This window comes from Durio zibethinus, chromosome 11 (assembly GCF_047325235.1).
Source record: "Durio zibethinus cultivar Kanyao isolate XHJ-2024 chromosome 11, ASM4732523v1, whole genome shotgun sequence".
Classification (NCBI taxonomy): Eukaryota; Viridiplantae; Streptophyta; class Magnoliopsida; order Malvales; family Malvaceae; genus Durio; species Durio zibethinus.
The window spans coordinates 25,878,669-25,891,361 of NC_143172.1; the positions used below are offsets into that span (position 1 = coordinate 25,878,669).

Genomic DNA, 12,693 nt, shown 5'->3' on the forward strand with positions numbered 1-12,693 from the left:
TTGTCAGAGAAAGGGGACGAAAAAAGGAAAGAACCCATAGACCGATGGAGCTCTTGAAATACTGTTTTGCAAAGTTTTCAGAATAGATAAGATTAAACTGGCGGTGGGGGAACGATGATCGGTAGTACGTCTTTCACTTGGAAATTTGATAAAAATTAAGTTTATTGGTTAAATAAATGTTTTTGTTAACAAAAATTAGATAAAAAGTGGCAAATGTTAAAGTGAAACCAAATATTTCAAGCAAGGAGTAGAAAAAGTACTTTAAACTGTAATTAAAAATGGTCAGATCACGCTTCTGAATATAAATGAAAGGGTAATCCATAAACAAGTTTGTGTGTCATACATTCAATTCGTCAGAAAGAACTCCAATGGCTTCCCTTCAATGGCTGCGAGACAGCTTCCATCCCTCCTTGCTATTTGCATCCATCTTCCTTCTAGTTCTACTGAAATTTCTATTGAACGGAAAGTCGAGCAAAAGAAAACCCAATCTTCCGCCAAGCCCTCCAAAGTTACCAATCATTGGCAACCTACACCAGCTAGGTAGCATGCCACACCTGTCTCTCCAACGCCTAGCTCAGAAGTTTGGTCCAATTCTTTACTTACAACTAGGTGAGGTCCCAACTGTGGTGGTTTCATCAGCCAGAATGGCAAAGGAAGTGATGAAAACTCACGACCTTGCACTTTCAAGCCGCCCCCATATCTTTTCAGCGAAACATCTGTTCTATGATTGCACTGATATTGTCTTCTCCCCTTATGGTGCTTACTGGAGGCATATTCGGAAAATATGTATTCTTGAACTACTAAGTGCTAAACGGGTTCAATCATTTAGCTTTGTCAGAGATGAAGAGGCTGCCCGTTTGATACGTAGAATTGCAGAGTCTTATCCAAGCACCACAAATCTAAGCAAGATGCTAGGCTTATATGCAAATGATGTTCTCTGTCGAGTTGCATTTGGAAGAGATTTCTCACAAGGAGGAGAATACGATCGGCATGGATTCCAAAAGATGCTTGAAGAGTATCAAGAGTTACTTGGAGGGTTTAGCACAGGAGATTTCTTCCCTTCCATGGAGTTCATACACAACATAACGGGTATGAAATCAAGACTCGAGCACACATTCCGACGATTTGATCAGTTTTTCGATGAGGTAATCAATGAACATCTTAATCCTGAGATACAGAAAGAGGAGCGCAGCAAGGACCTTGTGGATGTTTTGCTCGAGATACAGAAAAGTGGATCTAACGAATTTCCTCTCACCATGGACAACGTTAAAGCCATCATCTTGGTCAGTGAAGAGATTGAACCTTTTTGTTTATTGAACTTCACCAATGTCATGAAGTCTATAGTTGCAGATAGATGGTCACTGACAAAAACTATTGATTTTGCAGGACATGTTTGCTGCAGGAACTGACACGACATTCATAACTCTTGATTGGGGAATGACAGAGCTTATTATGAATCCAAAGGTCTTGGAAAGAGCTCAAGCTGAAGTCCGAAAAGTTGTAGGAGAGAGAAGAGTGGTCTTAGAAAGTGATCTGCCTCAGCTTGATTACATGAAAGCTGTCCTCAAAGAGATCTTCCGCTTGCATCCTCCAGCTCCGGTCTTAGTCCCCAGAGAATCCATGGAAGATATTATAATCAATGGGTTTGATATTCCGGCCAAAACACGGGTTTTTGTCAATGCCTGGGCAATAGGGAGAGATCCAGAGTCATGGGAAAATTCTGAGTCATTTGAACCAGAAAGGTTTCTAGATAGTCCAATCGACTTCAAAGGGCAAGATTTTGAATTGATACCATTTGGAGCTGGTAGAAGAAGTTGTCCAGCAATAACATTTAGCACAGCAAGTGTGGAGCTTGCACTGGCACAGCTTCTCTATAGTTTTGATTGGGAACTTCCCCCAGGTACTGAAGCTAAAGATTTGGATCTGACAGAAACTTTTGGCATCACAATGCACAGGATAGCTGATCTGATGGTTATTGCTAAACCGCATTTTCCTTAAGGCAGGGCATCATTGAGAAAGATAGTAAAATAACTAGATAATAGCCCAAGCTTGAAGGGAAGGGTGGAATAAGCTGTTATCTGATTCTAAAATATCATGCTTGACTGTTCTGCAAAATACATTAAAGCAATATGCCAATGTAATACTTCCAACATGGTATTTCATAGGAAACAAAGACCACAGATAAAAATATATACGTAACATATTATGTTCATGAGATTGAAGTTAAAAAGCAGTGATTAGAAAAAAACGCTCACTAGACAGACGAACGTCAAGTAGAGGCTTGTTAGAAAGTTGAATTGCGTAATCTGCCTCTCTGGGTATAAGAATCGTAACTTTTCCTTCCCCAATCTGTACAAACAACACAGCCAAAACATTACTGCTAAAAGCGCAAGCACCCACATGAAAGCTCAATTTGATGGATTTTGCAGAATCATCACAATCATCATCCTCATTATACTTGTTAAGCAAAAAAATATTAAATCATATTAAATTATTATTGTATATATAATTTAGTATTTAATTTTGTTTTCTATCGCTGATATATATTGGCTCTTCAAGCAACACGATCTAAAACTTTTAATATTTGTCAAAATCAATCTTTTTATACTTTTTTTTTTAATTTTTTGTATCAAGGTTAAAATCCTATGAGAGGGAGAGGCTGGGTTGAACCCCAATCTTATATCTTCTTAAATCTTTTTATACTTTCAAGGATACTAAAATGTACTCTGTTGATTTTCCTTCGGCCACGCAATCCTCAATAGTGATCTGGCGTCGCCATGCATAGGAGCCAAAGAACATGGTCCCCAGATACGACTTTCCTGCAACAAGACAGAAGGACCACTCAACTCGAGGAAAGCAGTAAATTACGATTTCCTTGCAGGAATGGTCGGTAAATGCAAACAAATTACCACATTTCCTTGGCATATGTTTGCCAAACACAAGTAAAACTTCCAACTAAAATGATTACGAGATGTTTTGATTTTCCTTGATGCATGTTTAGGTGTGCTGAGATATTTTTTGGTGGGAGAACATGGGACCCCTTGGAACTTTATTGATGGACCTGTCAAATCTATCAAAGCGAAGAAGAAAGTTGGTCCCGAAGTCAGGATTCCGAATACGTTTCAAACGAGGAAAGTTTAAGACATGTTAACATGATATTTTTGTAGCATTATTCTCTTGTGGGCCTCATATGAGGACCTGATGTAACAGTGATTATTTGAGTGAGGTTGATTTGGAAGTTTGCCAATGCCTTGTCTTGTTATTCAACCAAGTAACCAATCTAAGCTTGAGTGTCCCGATCCTAGGGTGAAAACTTGTCAAGGGAAAAAAAATAAAAAGTCTTGCAGCAGAACATCATGGCTAAATGACAAAATATTTTGTCAGAGAAAGGGGAGGAAAAAAGGAAAGCACCCATAGACCGATGGAGCTCTTGAAGTATTGTTTTGCAAAGTTTTCAAAATAGATAAGATTAAACTGGCGGTGGGGGAACGATGACCGGTAGTACGTCTTTCACTTGGTGATTTGATAAAAATTAAGTTGAATGGTTAAATAAATGTTTTTGTTAACAAAAATTAGATAAAAAGTGGGAAATGTCAAAGTGAAACCAAATATTTCAAGCAAGGAGTAGAAAAAGTACTTTATATTAGAAAAATAGGGTCTAATTTCATGTAAATGATTTTAGATTAAGTAAAGATTATGGATTTTAATCTTTAATTTTATATAAACATCTAGTTACTTAATAAAAAAGAGGTTGAGTTATTTTAAGGAGGTGTCAAAAATCAAGTAAAAAAAGAAAAAAAGTAAAAAAAAGCAAAGAGAAAAAGAAAAAGGGAGAGTTAATTGAACGAAAATCAATCCGTGATTCGATTGAGTTGAAACCTTGTCAGGAAGTTTATAATTCAGAGTTTTACATTCTGAACGGTGAAGATCGGGTTTGAAGCTCTCTATGAATAAATTCAGGGTGTATTTGTTGAGTCACTTATTTGGTGAGATTTCTTCAATTGTTTCTTTAGTTGTTGATTAGCTCTAGTTTTAGTTAAAAAAGAACTTTGTATACCTATTATTTGATAGTGAAGATTTTTTTGGTGGTCTGTGATTTTTTTTCTCTATACTGGAGGGTTTTTTACGTAAATCTTAGTGTACTTTATTTTTCTTGCATCTTTGATTATTGATTGTTGTCTATTACTTCTGAATTATTGTGATTATTGCTTCAGGTGCAACAAGTGGTATCAGAGCGAAGGTTATTTTGAGACATCAATACAGAAGCAACCTAGGATAGAAGTAAATTATGTTTGAGATTATGGAGGGTGATACAGGTTTCATAATAAAATTGATAGCATCGAATTATTCAATTTGGAAGCTTATGATGGAGGATCATCTATACTGCAAAGATTTATATGAGCTAATATTGGGTGATTCGGCTAAACCAGTAGATATAAAAAATGAAAGCTGAAAGAAGCTAAGTAGAAAGACGCTAGCTACAATAAAAAAATGAGTTGATATCAGTGTGTTTTATCATGTAGCACAGGAGTCAGATGCTCACATTGTTTAAAAAAAATTGACAGCATTGTATGAGAGAAAAATAAGTATAAATAAAGTTATACTTGTTAAAAAGCTTGCAACTTTACAATACATTGATGGACAATCTGTTACAGAGCACTTGAGTGATTTTCAAGATATATTTAATCAAATGACTACTATAGAGCTTAAGATGGATGATAAAATGAATGCGTTATTTCTTTTGGGTTAATTGTCAGACAGCTGGAATACTCTAGTTATGATTGTTCTTAATTCAACTCTTGATTATAAGGTGACATTAGAGATGGTAAAGGACAATATGCTTAATGAAGAAGCAAGACGAAAAGATGTAGACTTTGAAAATCAAGCTCTGATCACAGAAAACAGGCGTAGAAACATCGACAGAGGTCAGGACTCAAAAAGCCATGGTAAGTCTAAACATAGATCCAAGTTTAGAGGTAAAGTGAAGTATTTCTATTGTGGTAAGGTAGGTCATATAAAATGAAACTGTAAAATCTTGAAGCAAGAGCAAAAATATAAGAAAAATAAGAGTTCAGATGATGATAATGTTACAGCAGTGAATTCAGATAGTGATTCAGTTACTTTAATTTATACACATGGTGATTATAATCATGTTAGTGATCCCAGTATTGAGTGGATAGTTGACACAAGAGCGACATATCATTGTGTTCCTAAGAGAGAATTGTTTACAACTTATAAAGTAGGAGATTTTGGTTGTACCAATATGAAAAATAAAAGTGTGTCACAGATTATTGGGATTGATGATATTATTATACAAACTAGTACAGGCTGCATGTTAACTTTAAAGGATGTCAGATACATTTCAGATATGAGAATTAACTTGCTTGCTATTAATATCCTTGATAAAGAGGGATATGAAAGTCGACAAAAGAATGGACAGTGAAAGCTTCTCAAAGGATTTATGATAGTTGCAAGAAAAAAACTATGCTGTACAATGTATAAGACATGGATGCAATTGAACGGTAACCAGATAAATACCGTTGAAGATAATGCTTCAGTAAACTTATGGCACAGGAAGCTGGCACACATGAGTGAAAAGGAGTTACAATTTTTGGTAAAACAGTCTTTTATTCCCTTGACCAAAGGTATGTCTCTCGATTCATGTGATTATTATTTATTTGATAAGCATCATGGAGTTTCTTTTCGTAAAAGTTCTCAGAGAAAAAAATAGATTGGAATTAATTTATTTTGATGTATGTGATCCCATTGAGGTTGAGTTATTAGGTGATAGCAGATATTTTATTACTTTTATTAATGATGCTTCACGTAAGACTTGGGTGTATATGTTGATATATAAAAGTCAGGTACTGCAATATTTTTAAAAATTTTATGCTATGATTAAAAGGATGACATGGTTACCCTTGAAGTGTATTCGAACTGATAATAGTGAGGAATACACATCTAAAGACTTTGAAGAGTATTGTTCAAAGCATGGGATCAGGTATGAGATGACAGAACCTGAAACACTATAGCATAATGGTATAGCTGAAAGAATGAATCATACCATTGTGAAAAAAGTCAGATGTATGTTGAGGATAGCAAAATTACCAAAGCCATTCTAAGGTAAAACAATTAATACAGCTTGTTATTTACTTAACAGATCACCACCAGTTTTTTTGGGTTTTGACATTTCAGAAAAAGTGTGGACAGGAAAAGATACTTCATACTCTCACTTGAAAATTTTTAAATGTAAAGCATTCATACATGTGCTGAAAGAACAGAGATCAAAGCTTGATAATAAAGTCACACAGTGTGTGTTTGTAGGATATGGTGATGAAAAATTTGACTACAGGGTATGAGATCTAGTAAAAAAAAGACAGTCAGAAACAGAGATGTGGTCTTTCATGAAAAAAATCATAGCAGACCTTGAAAAAAATGAGTAGACTACACAAGTTACTGTTGAGTGTGATATTTTAATACCGATAGAGATTCCACAGGAAAGAGCCACAGATGGTGAAAATGAGTAAGAAACAGAATTTAGAGATATGAATGAGCCAGTCACAGTTGGTGATGAGCCAAATGTAATTAGTTTTGAGTAGGGGGAGCAATCCTTTCTACTTAAAAGTGTTAAGCAGGGAGAGCTACCTTCGGCATCAAGTGATGTAAAGTCTCAACCCAGGAGATCTACTAGAGAGTGCAGACCATCTACCAAGTATCCAAGTTCAGATTTTATTTTAGTTACCAGTGAATGAGAGCCAAAAAGCTTTCAAAATGTGTAAGCTCTCCAGATAGAGAGCACTGGTTAAAAGTAATGAAAGAAAAGATGGAGTCATTACAAAAAAATGGTACTTATGATCTTGTTAAACTTCTAAAAGAGAAGAGACCATTAAAGAATAAATAGGTGTTTAAGTTAAAAAAAAGATGGTGACAAACTAGTAAGGTATAAAGCTCGATTGGTAGTAAAAAGTTTTTCTCAGAAATCAGGCATCGATTTTGATGAGATCTTTACTCCAGTTATAAAGATGAGTTCTATTCGAATGGTACTGGATTAACAGTTAGTTTGAATCTTGAGCTTGAGTAACTTGATGTTAAAACTGTATTTTTGCATGATGATTTACAAGAGGACATTTATATGAATCAACCTGAGGGTTTTGAACTGAAAGAGAAAGAACACTTAGTTTACAAATTGAAAAAAAGCTTGTATGGCTTAAAACAAGCTCCGCGACAGTGGTACAAGAAGTTTGATTCTTTTATGATGAGTCATAGCTATAAAAGAATAGCAACGGATTCTTGTGTATATGTTAAACAATTTTCTAATGGCAACTTTATTATCCTATTATTATATGTTGATGATATGTTAATTGTAGGATAAAATGCTAGTATGGTTTGTAGGTTGAAAGAACAATTGTTTAAGTCCTTTGATATGAAAAATTTAGGTCCAGCAAAACAGATTCTTGGTATGAACATTATCCGAGATAAGAGAGTTGAAAAGCTGTGGTTATCACAGAAAAAGTATTTTGAATGAGTGCTTGGTAGATTTAATATGCAACATGCTAAATCAGTTAGCAGTCCACTTGCCAATCATTTTCATCTAAGTAAGAAATCTTATCCAGTGTCTAAGGAAGAACAACTAGCTATGTCTAGTATTCCTTATTCTTCTGCAGTCGGTTCTTTAATGTATCTTATAATTTATACAAGACCTGACATTGCTCATACAGTTGGTGTAGTGAGCAGATTTTTTTCTAATCAGGGGAAGGTTCACTGGGAAGCAGTGAAATAAATTTTTAGATTTTTGAAGGGTACCTCAAAAATATGCTTGACTTATGGAGTTTCACAACCAATTCTAAGGTTTACTGATGCTGACATGACAGGTGATCTTGATGGCAGGAAATCTACTTTAGGATATTTGTTCATTTTTGCAAGAAGAGCTGTATCTTGGCAATCTAAGTTATAGAAGTGTATTACTTTATCAATTACAGAGGTTGAATATATTGCAGTAACCAAAGCATGTAAAGAAATACTTTGGATGAAACGTTTTTTTCTTGAATTAGGGTTGAATAAAAAAGAGTATGTGATATTTTGTGATAGCTAGAGTGCTTTAGATTTGAGTAAGAATATCATGTACCATGTTAAAATAAAGCACATTGATGTTAGATATCATTGGTTACGTTCAGTGATTGAAGAACAGCAGATATTGTTGAAGAAAGTTCATACTAATAAGAATGTAGCAGATATGTTAACTAAGATATTTTTCAGGGAAAAGCTTGAGCTTTACAGTAACTTGGCTGGAATGAGTTTCCTAGCCAAGGTAAGTTCCAAATGAAACTGCTATGATGATGAATCTCCTTTTAATGGGGCTAGATGGGGAGATTGATAGGAAAATGGGGTCCAGCCTCATGTAAGTGGTTTTGGACCAAGTAAAGGTCATGGGCCTTGATCTTTCATTTTACACAGAGCCTTAGCTACTTAATAAAAAAGAGGTGGGGTTGTTTTAAGGGGGTGTCGAAAACCAAGTAGAAAAAGAAAAAAAGTCAGAAAAAGCAGAGAGAAAAAAGAGAATGGAAAGTTAGTTGAACGGAAGTCGATCCGTGATCCGATTGAGTTGAAACCTTGTCAGGAAGTTCATGATTCAGAGTTTTATATTATGAACAGTGAAGATCAAGTTTGAAGCTGTCTATGAACAAATCAATAGTGTATTTGTTGAGTCACTTATTTGATACGATTTCTTTAATTATTTCTTTAGTTGTTGATTATCTCTAGTTTTAACTAAAAAAGAACTTTATATACCTATTATTTGATAGTGAAGATTTTTTTGGTGGTCCGTAATTTTTTTCTTCTACACTGAAAGATATTTTTCACGTAAATCTTAATGTGTTTTATTTTTTTTTGCATCTTTAATTATTGATTGTTATCTATTGCTTTTATATTGTTGTGATTATTGCTTCTATATTGTTATGATTATTGCTTCAGGCGTAACACTTTAAACTGTAAACGCAATACTTTAAACTGTAATTAAAAATGGTCAGATCACGCTTATGAATATAAATGAATGGATAATCCATAAACAAGGTTGTGTGTCATATATTCAATTCGTCCGAAAGAACTCCAATGGCTTCCCTTCAATGGCTCCGAGACAGCTTCCATCCCTCCTTGCTATTTGCATCCATCTTCCTTCTAGTCCTACTGAAATTTCTATTGAACGGAAAGTCGAGCAAAAGAAAACCCAATCTTCCGCCAAGCCCTCCAAAGTTACCAATCATTGGCAACCTACACCAGCTAGGTAGCATGCCACACCTGTCTCTCCAACGCCTAGCTCAGAAGTTTGGTCCAATTCTTTACTTACAACTAGGTGAGGTCCCAACTGTGGTGATTTCATCGGCTAGAATGGCAAAGGAAGTGATGAAAACTCACGACCTTGCACTTTCAAGCCGCCCCCAAATCTTTTCAGCGAAACATCTGTTCTATGATTGCACTGATATTGCCTTCTCCCCTTATGGTGCTTACTGGAGGCATATTCGGAAAATATGTATTCTTGAACTACTAAGTGCTAAACGGGTTCAATCATTTAGCTTTGTCAGAGATGAAGAGGTTGCCCGTTTGATACGTAGAATTGCAGAGTCTTATCCAAGCACCACAAATCTAAGCAAGATGCTAGGCTTATATGCAAATGATGTTCTCTGTCGAGTTGCATTTGGAAGAGATTTCTCTCAAGGAGGAGAATACGATCGGCATGGATTCCAAAAGATGCTTGAAGAGTATCAAGAGTTACTTGGAGGGTTTAGCACAGGAGATTTCTTCCCTTCCATGGAGTTCATACACAACATAACGGGTATGAAATCAAGACTCAGGCACACATTCCGACGATTTGATCAGTTTTTCGATGAGGTAATCAATGAACATCTTAATCCTGAGATACAGAAAGAGGAGCGCAGCAAGGACCTCGTGGATGTTTTGCTCGAGATACAGAAAAGTGGATCTAGCGAAATTCCTCTCACCATGGACAACGTTAAAGCCATCATCTTGGTCAGTGAAGAGATTGAACCTTTTTGTTTATTGAACTTCACCAATGTCATGAAGTCTATAGTTGCAGATAGATGGTCACTGACAAAAACTATTGATTTTGCAGGACATGTTTGCTGCAGGAACTGACACGACATTCATAACTCTTGATTGGGGAATGACAGAGTTTATTATGAATCCAAAGGTCTTGGAAAGAGCTCAAGCTGAAGTCCGAAAAGTTGTAGGAGAGAGAAGAGTGGTCTTAGAAAGTGATCTGCCTCAGCTTGATTACATGAAAGCTGTCATCAAAGAGATCTTCCGCTTGCATCCTCCAGCTCCGGTCTCAGTCCCCAGAGAATCCATGGAAGATATTATAACCAATGGGTTTGATATTCCGGCCAAAACACGGGTTTTTGTCAATGCCTGGGCAATAGGGAGAGATCCAGAGTCATGGGAAAATCCTGAGTCATTTGAACCAGAAAGGTTTCTAGATAGTCCAATCGACTTCAAAGGGCAAGATTTTGAATTGATACCATTTGGAGCTGGTAGAAGAATTTGTCCAGCAATAACATTTAGCACAGCAAGTGTGGAGCTTGCACTGGCTCAGCTTCTCTATAGTTTTGATTGGGAACTTCCCCCAGGTACTGAAGCTAAAGATTTGGATCTGACAGAAACTTTTGGCATCACAATGCACAGGATAGCTGATCTGCTGGTTATTGCCAAACCACATTTTCCTTAAGGCAGGGCATCATTGAGAAAGATAGTAAAATAACTAGATAATAGCCCAATAGTAAAATACATTAAAGCAATATGCCAATGTAATACTTCCAACATGGTATTTCATAGGAAACAAAGACCACAGATAAAAATATATACATAACATATTATGTTCATGAGATTGAAGTTAAAAAGCAGTGATTAGAAAAAAACGCTCACGAGACAGACGAACATCAAGTAGAGGCTTGTTAGAAAGTTGAATTGCATAACCTGCCTCTCTGGGTATAAGAATCTTAACTTTTCCTTCCCTAATCTGTACAAACAACACAGCTAAAACATTACTGCTAAAAGCGCAAGCACATGAAAGCTCAATTTGATGGATTTTGCAGAATCATCACAATCATCATCCTCATTATACTTGTTAAGCAACATAAACCCATGTTAGAAAAAGAAATACTTTATCAAAAGATAACAGAGAAAATTCAATAAAAAAAAAAAAACCATAACATCACATCTTTTCTTTGCAGCAGCCATATCTCTCATTTGCTTCAATTCATAATCTTCATCATCAGCTTGCATGCGAATAACCCCACATCGCCGATTTCATCAGAGGAACAAGAACAAAAAGTTAAAATCAATGGAAAAAAGCCAAAACAAAGTAGAAAATGAAAACCCATTTTATTAAAAGGTGGAAAAAGGGGAAGAAAAGCATACGGAAAGGTTATATCATATTAACTATTTAACTAACAATAATAGATATCAAAATACTTAATTGAACAAAAATTAAAATATTAAATTAAAAATTTTATCTCTTTAGATATTAAACTTATAAAAAATAAATAATATTGAGACCATTTTACATATTAACCCTTTTTATCAGATTATTTTATTTTATCTTTTCTGCGTTGGGTTACGCGGATTGCTTTATCCGGATGATGATATTCGAAAATGCAAGCGGCTTCATACACACTTGTAACGACGTCGTTCTTTTCGTCTTTAGTTTTAACTTTATTTAAGCTTTATATTTTTACTTCACAAAAACAGATAGTAAGAGATTTAATGCTTTTTCCATTTAATAATACTAATAATAATAATTTTAAAATATTTTTAAAAAAATTTTTTTTTTTAATCTTGAATTCTAATTACAATATATATCTATTGTTTTATACATCGTGAGTAAAAATTTTAAACTCTACTAATAAAATTAGAACTAATTATATTTGATTAAAATTTTTATAATAATAGTGAATGAATATTTTCATTCATAGTCGAAAATAATTGATGAAATGACATTTTTTATTTAAATAGTTATGATTTTAATTTTTTAAAATTTAATTATTTAAAATATAAATAAAATTAATTATTTTTATTATTTATAAAATTGAAAATTAATATTAAATTTAATAAGTGTAAATGTCAAAAGTCAAGTAATTAGGTTAAATTCCCACAAAGACTCATCTTAATAACGAAGGAAAATGTAAATTATTTTATAATAATTGATAATTTAAAATATGATTTAAAAATAATATATAAAAATAAAAAGATTTGAAATTATAATAATAATTATATATAAATTTAATAAAATAAAAAAATTATATTTTATATTTTTATATTAATATAAATTATAATATGTAATTTTTATATAAAATATAATATAAATATATAAATTTAATTTTTTATAAAATATAAATATATAAATCGTCGTATCAATCTTATGAAAAACCCAATTTAGTGTCGAAATCGTTTGGTGTGGCCAACCCATATGGATAGATCGACCATGGCTTTACTCAAGTCTTTAAAAGACCAAAACCAATCTAGTCGACTGGCTTTAAGCCCTACTTTGCTACTTGCCTTGGTGAAGAGTCTTACAGCAAAGCCGAAAATCATGACAGAAATACAAAGATGAATGGCGGAAAGAAGAAAAGAAACTCTTGGAAAATTATAGACATTTATACAAAAGAAGGTGAAATTTGAAAG

At 34.2% G+C, this 12,693-nt stretch overlaps 2 protein-coding genes and 1 long non-coding RNA gene across 3 annotated transcripts; 2 read left to right on the forward strand and 1 right to left on the reverse strand.

The window, feature by feature from the left end:
• The first annotated feature begins 332 nt into the window (after positions 1 to 332).
• Positions 333 to 2,199, forward strand: LOC111289874 (cytochrome P450 71AP13-like). The gene is made up of 2 exons (XM_022881229.2): positions 333 to 1,283; positions 1,387 to 2,199. Exons 1-2 carry the CDS (start codon positions 369 to 371, stop codon positions 1,996 to 1,998), a joined length of 1,527 nt encoding a protein of 508 aa, XP_022736964.2. The 5' UTR covers positions 333 to 368; the 3' UTR covers positions 1,999 to 2,199.
• A 6,909-nt stretch (positions 2,200 to 9,108) lies between these two features.
• LOC111290318 (cytochrome P450 71AP13-like) lies at positions 9,109 to 10,900 on the forward strand. Its single transcript, XM_089768475.1, has 2 exons — positions 9,109 to 10,023; positions 10,127 to 10,900. The coding sequence occupies exons 1-2, from the start codon at positions 9,109 to 9,111 to the stop codon at positions 10,736 to 10,738; spliced, it is 1,527 nt and encodes a 508-aa protein (XP_089624601.1). The 3' UTR covers positions 10,739 to 10,900.
• Positions 10,811 to 11,383, reverse strand: LOC149516226 (uncharacterized). Its single transcript, XR_016346576.1, has 2 exons — positions 11,229 to 11,383; positions 10,811 to 11,029 (listed from the first exon to the last, which is right to left on the reverse strand). It is a non-coding gene; the product is annotated as an uncharacterized LOC149516226 (long non-coding RNA).
• Between the last annotated feature and the right edge of the window lie 1,310 nt (positions 11,384 to 12,693).

Bases quoted from the DNA above. Each gene is read 5' to 3' on its own strand.
- LOC111289874 (XM_022881229.2), top strand. From the start codon at position 369: ATGGCTTCCCTTCAATGGCTGCGAGACAGCTTCCATCCCTCCTTGCTA. The intron at 1,284-1,386 runs GTCAGTGAAGAG...TTGATTTTGCAG, and splicing joins ACGTTAAAGCCATCATCTTG to GACATGTTTGCTGCAGGAAC.
- LOC111290318 (XM_089768475.1), top strand. From the start codon at position 9,109: ATGGCTTCCCTTCAATGGCTCCGAGACAGCTTCCATCCCTCCTTGCTA. The intron at 10,024-10,126 runs GTCAGTGAAGAG...TTGATTTTGCAG, and splicing joins ACGTTAAAGCCATCATCTTG to GACATGTTTGCTGCAGGAAC.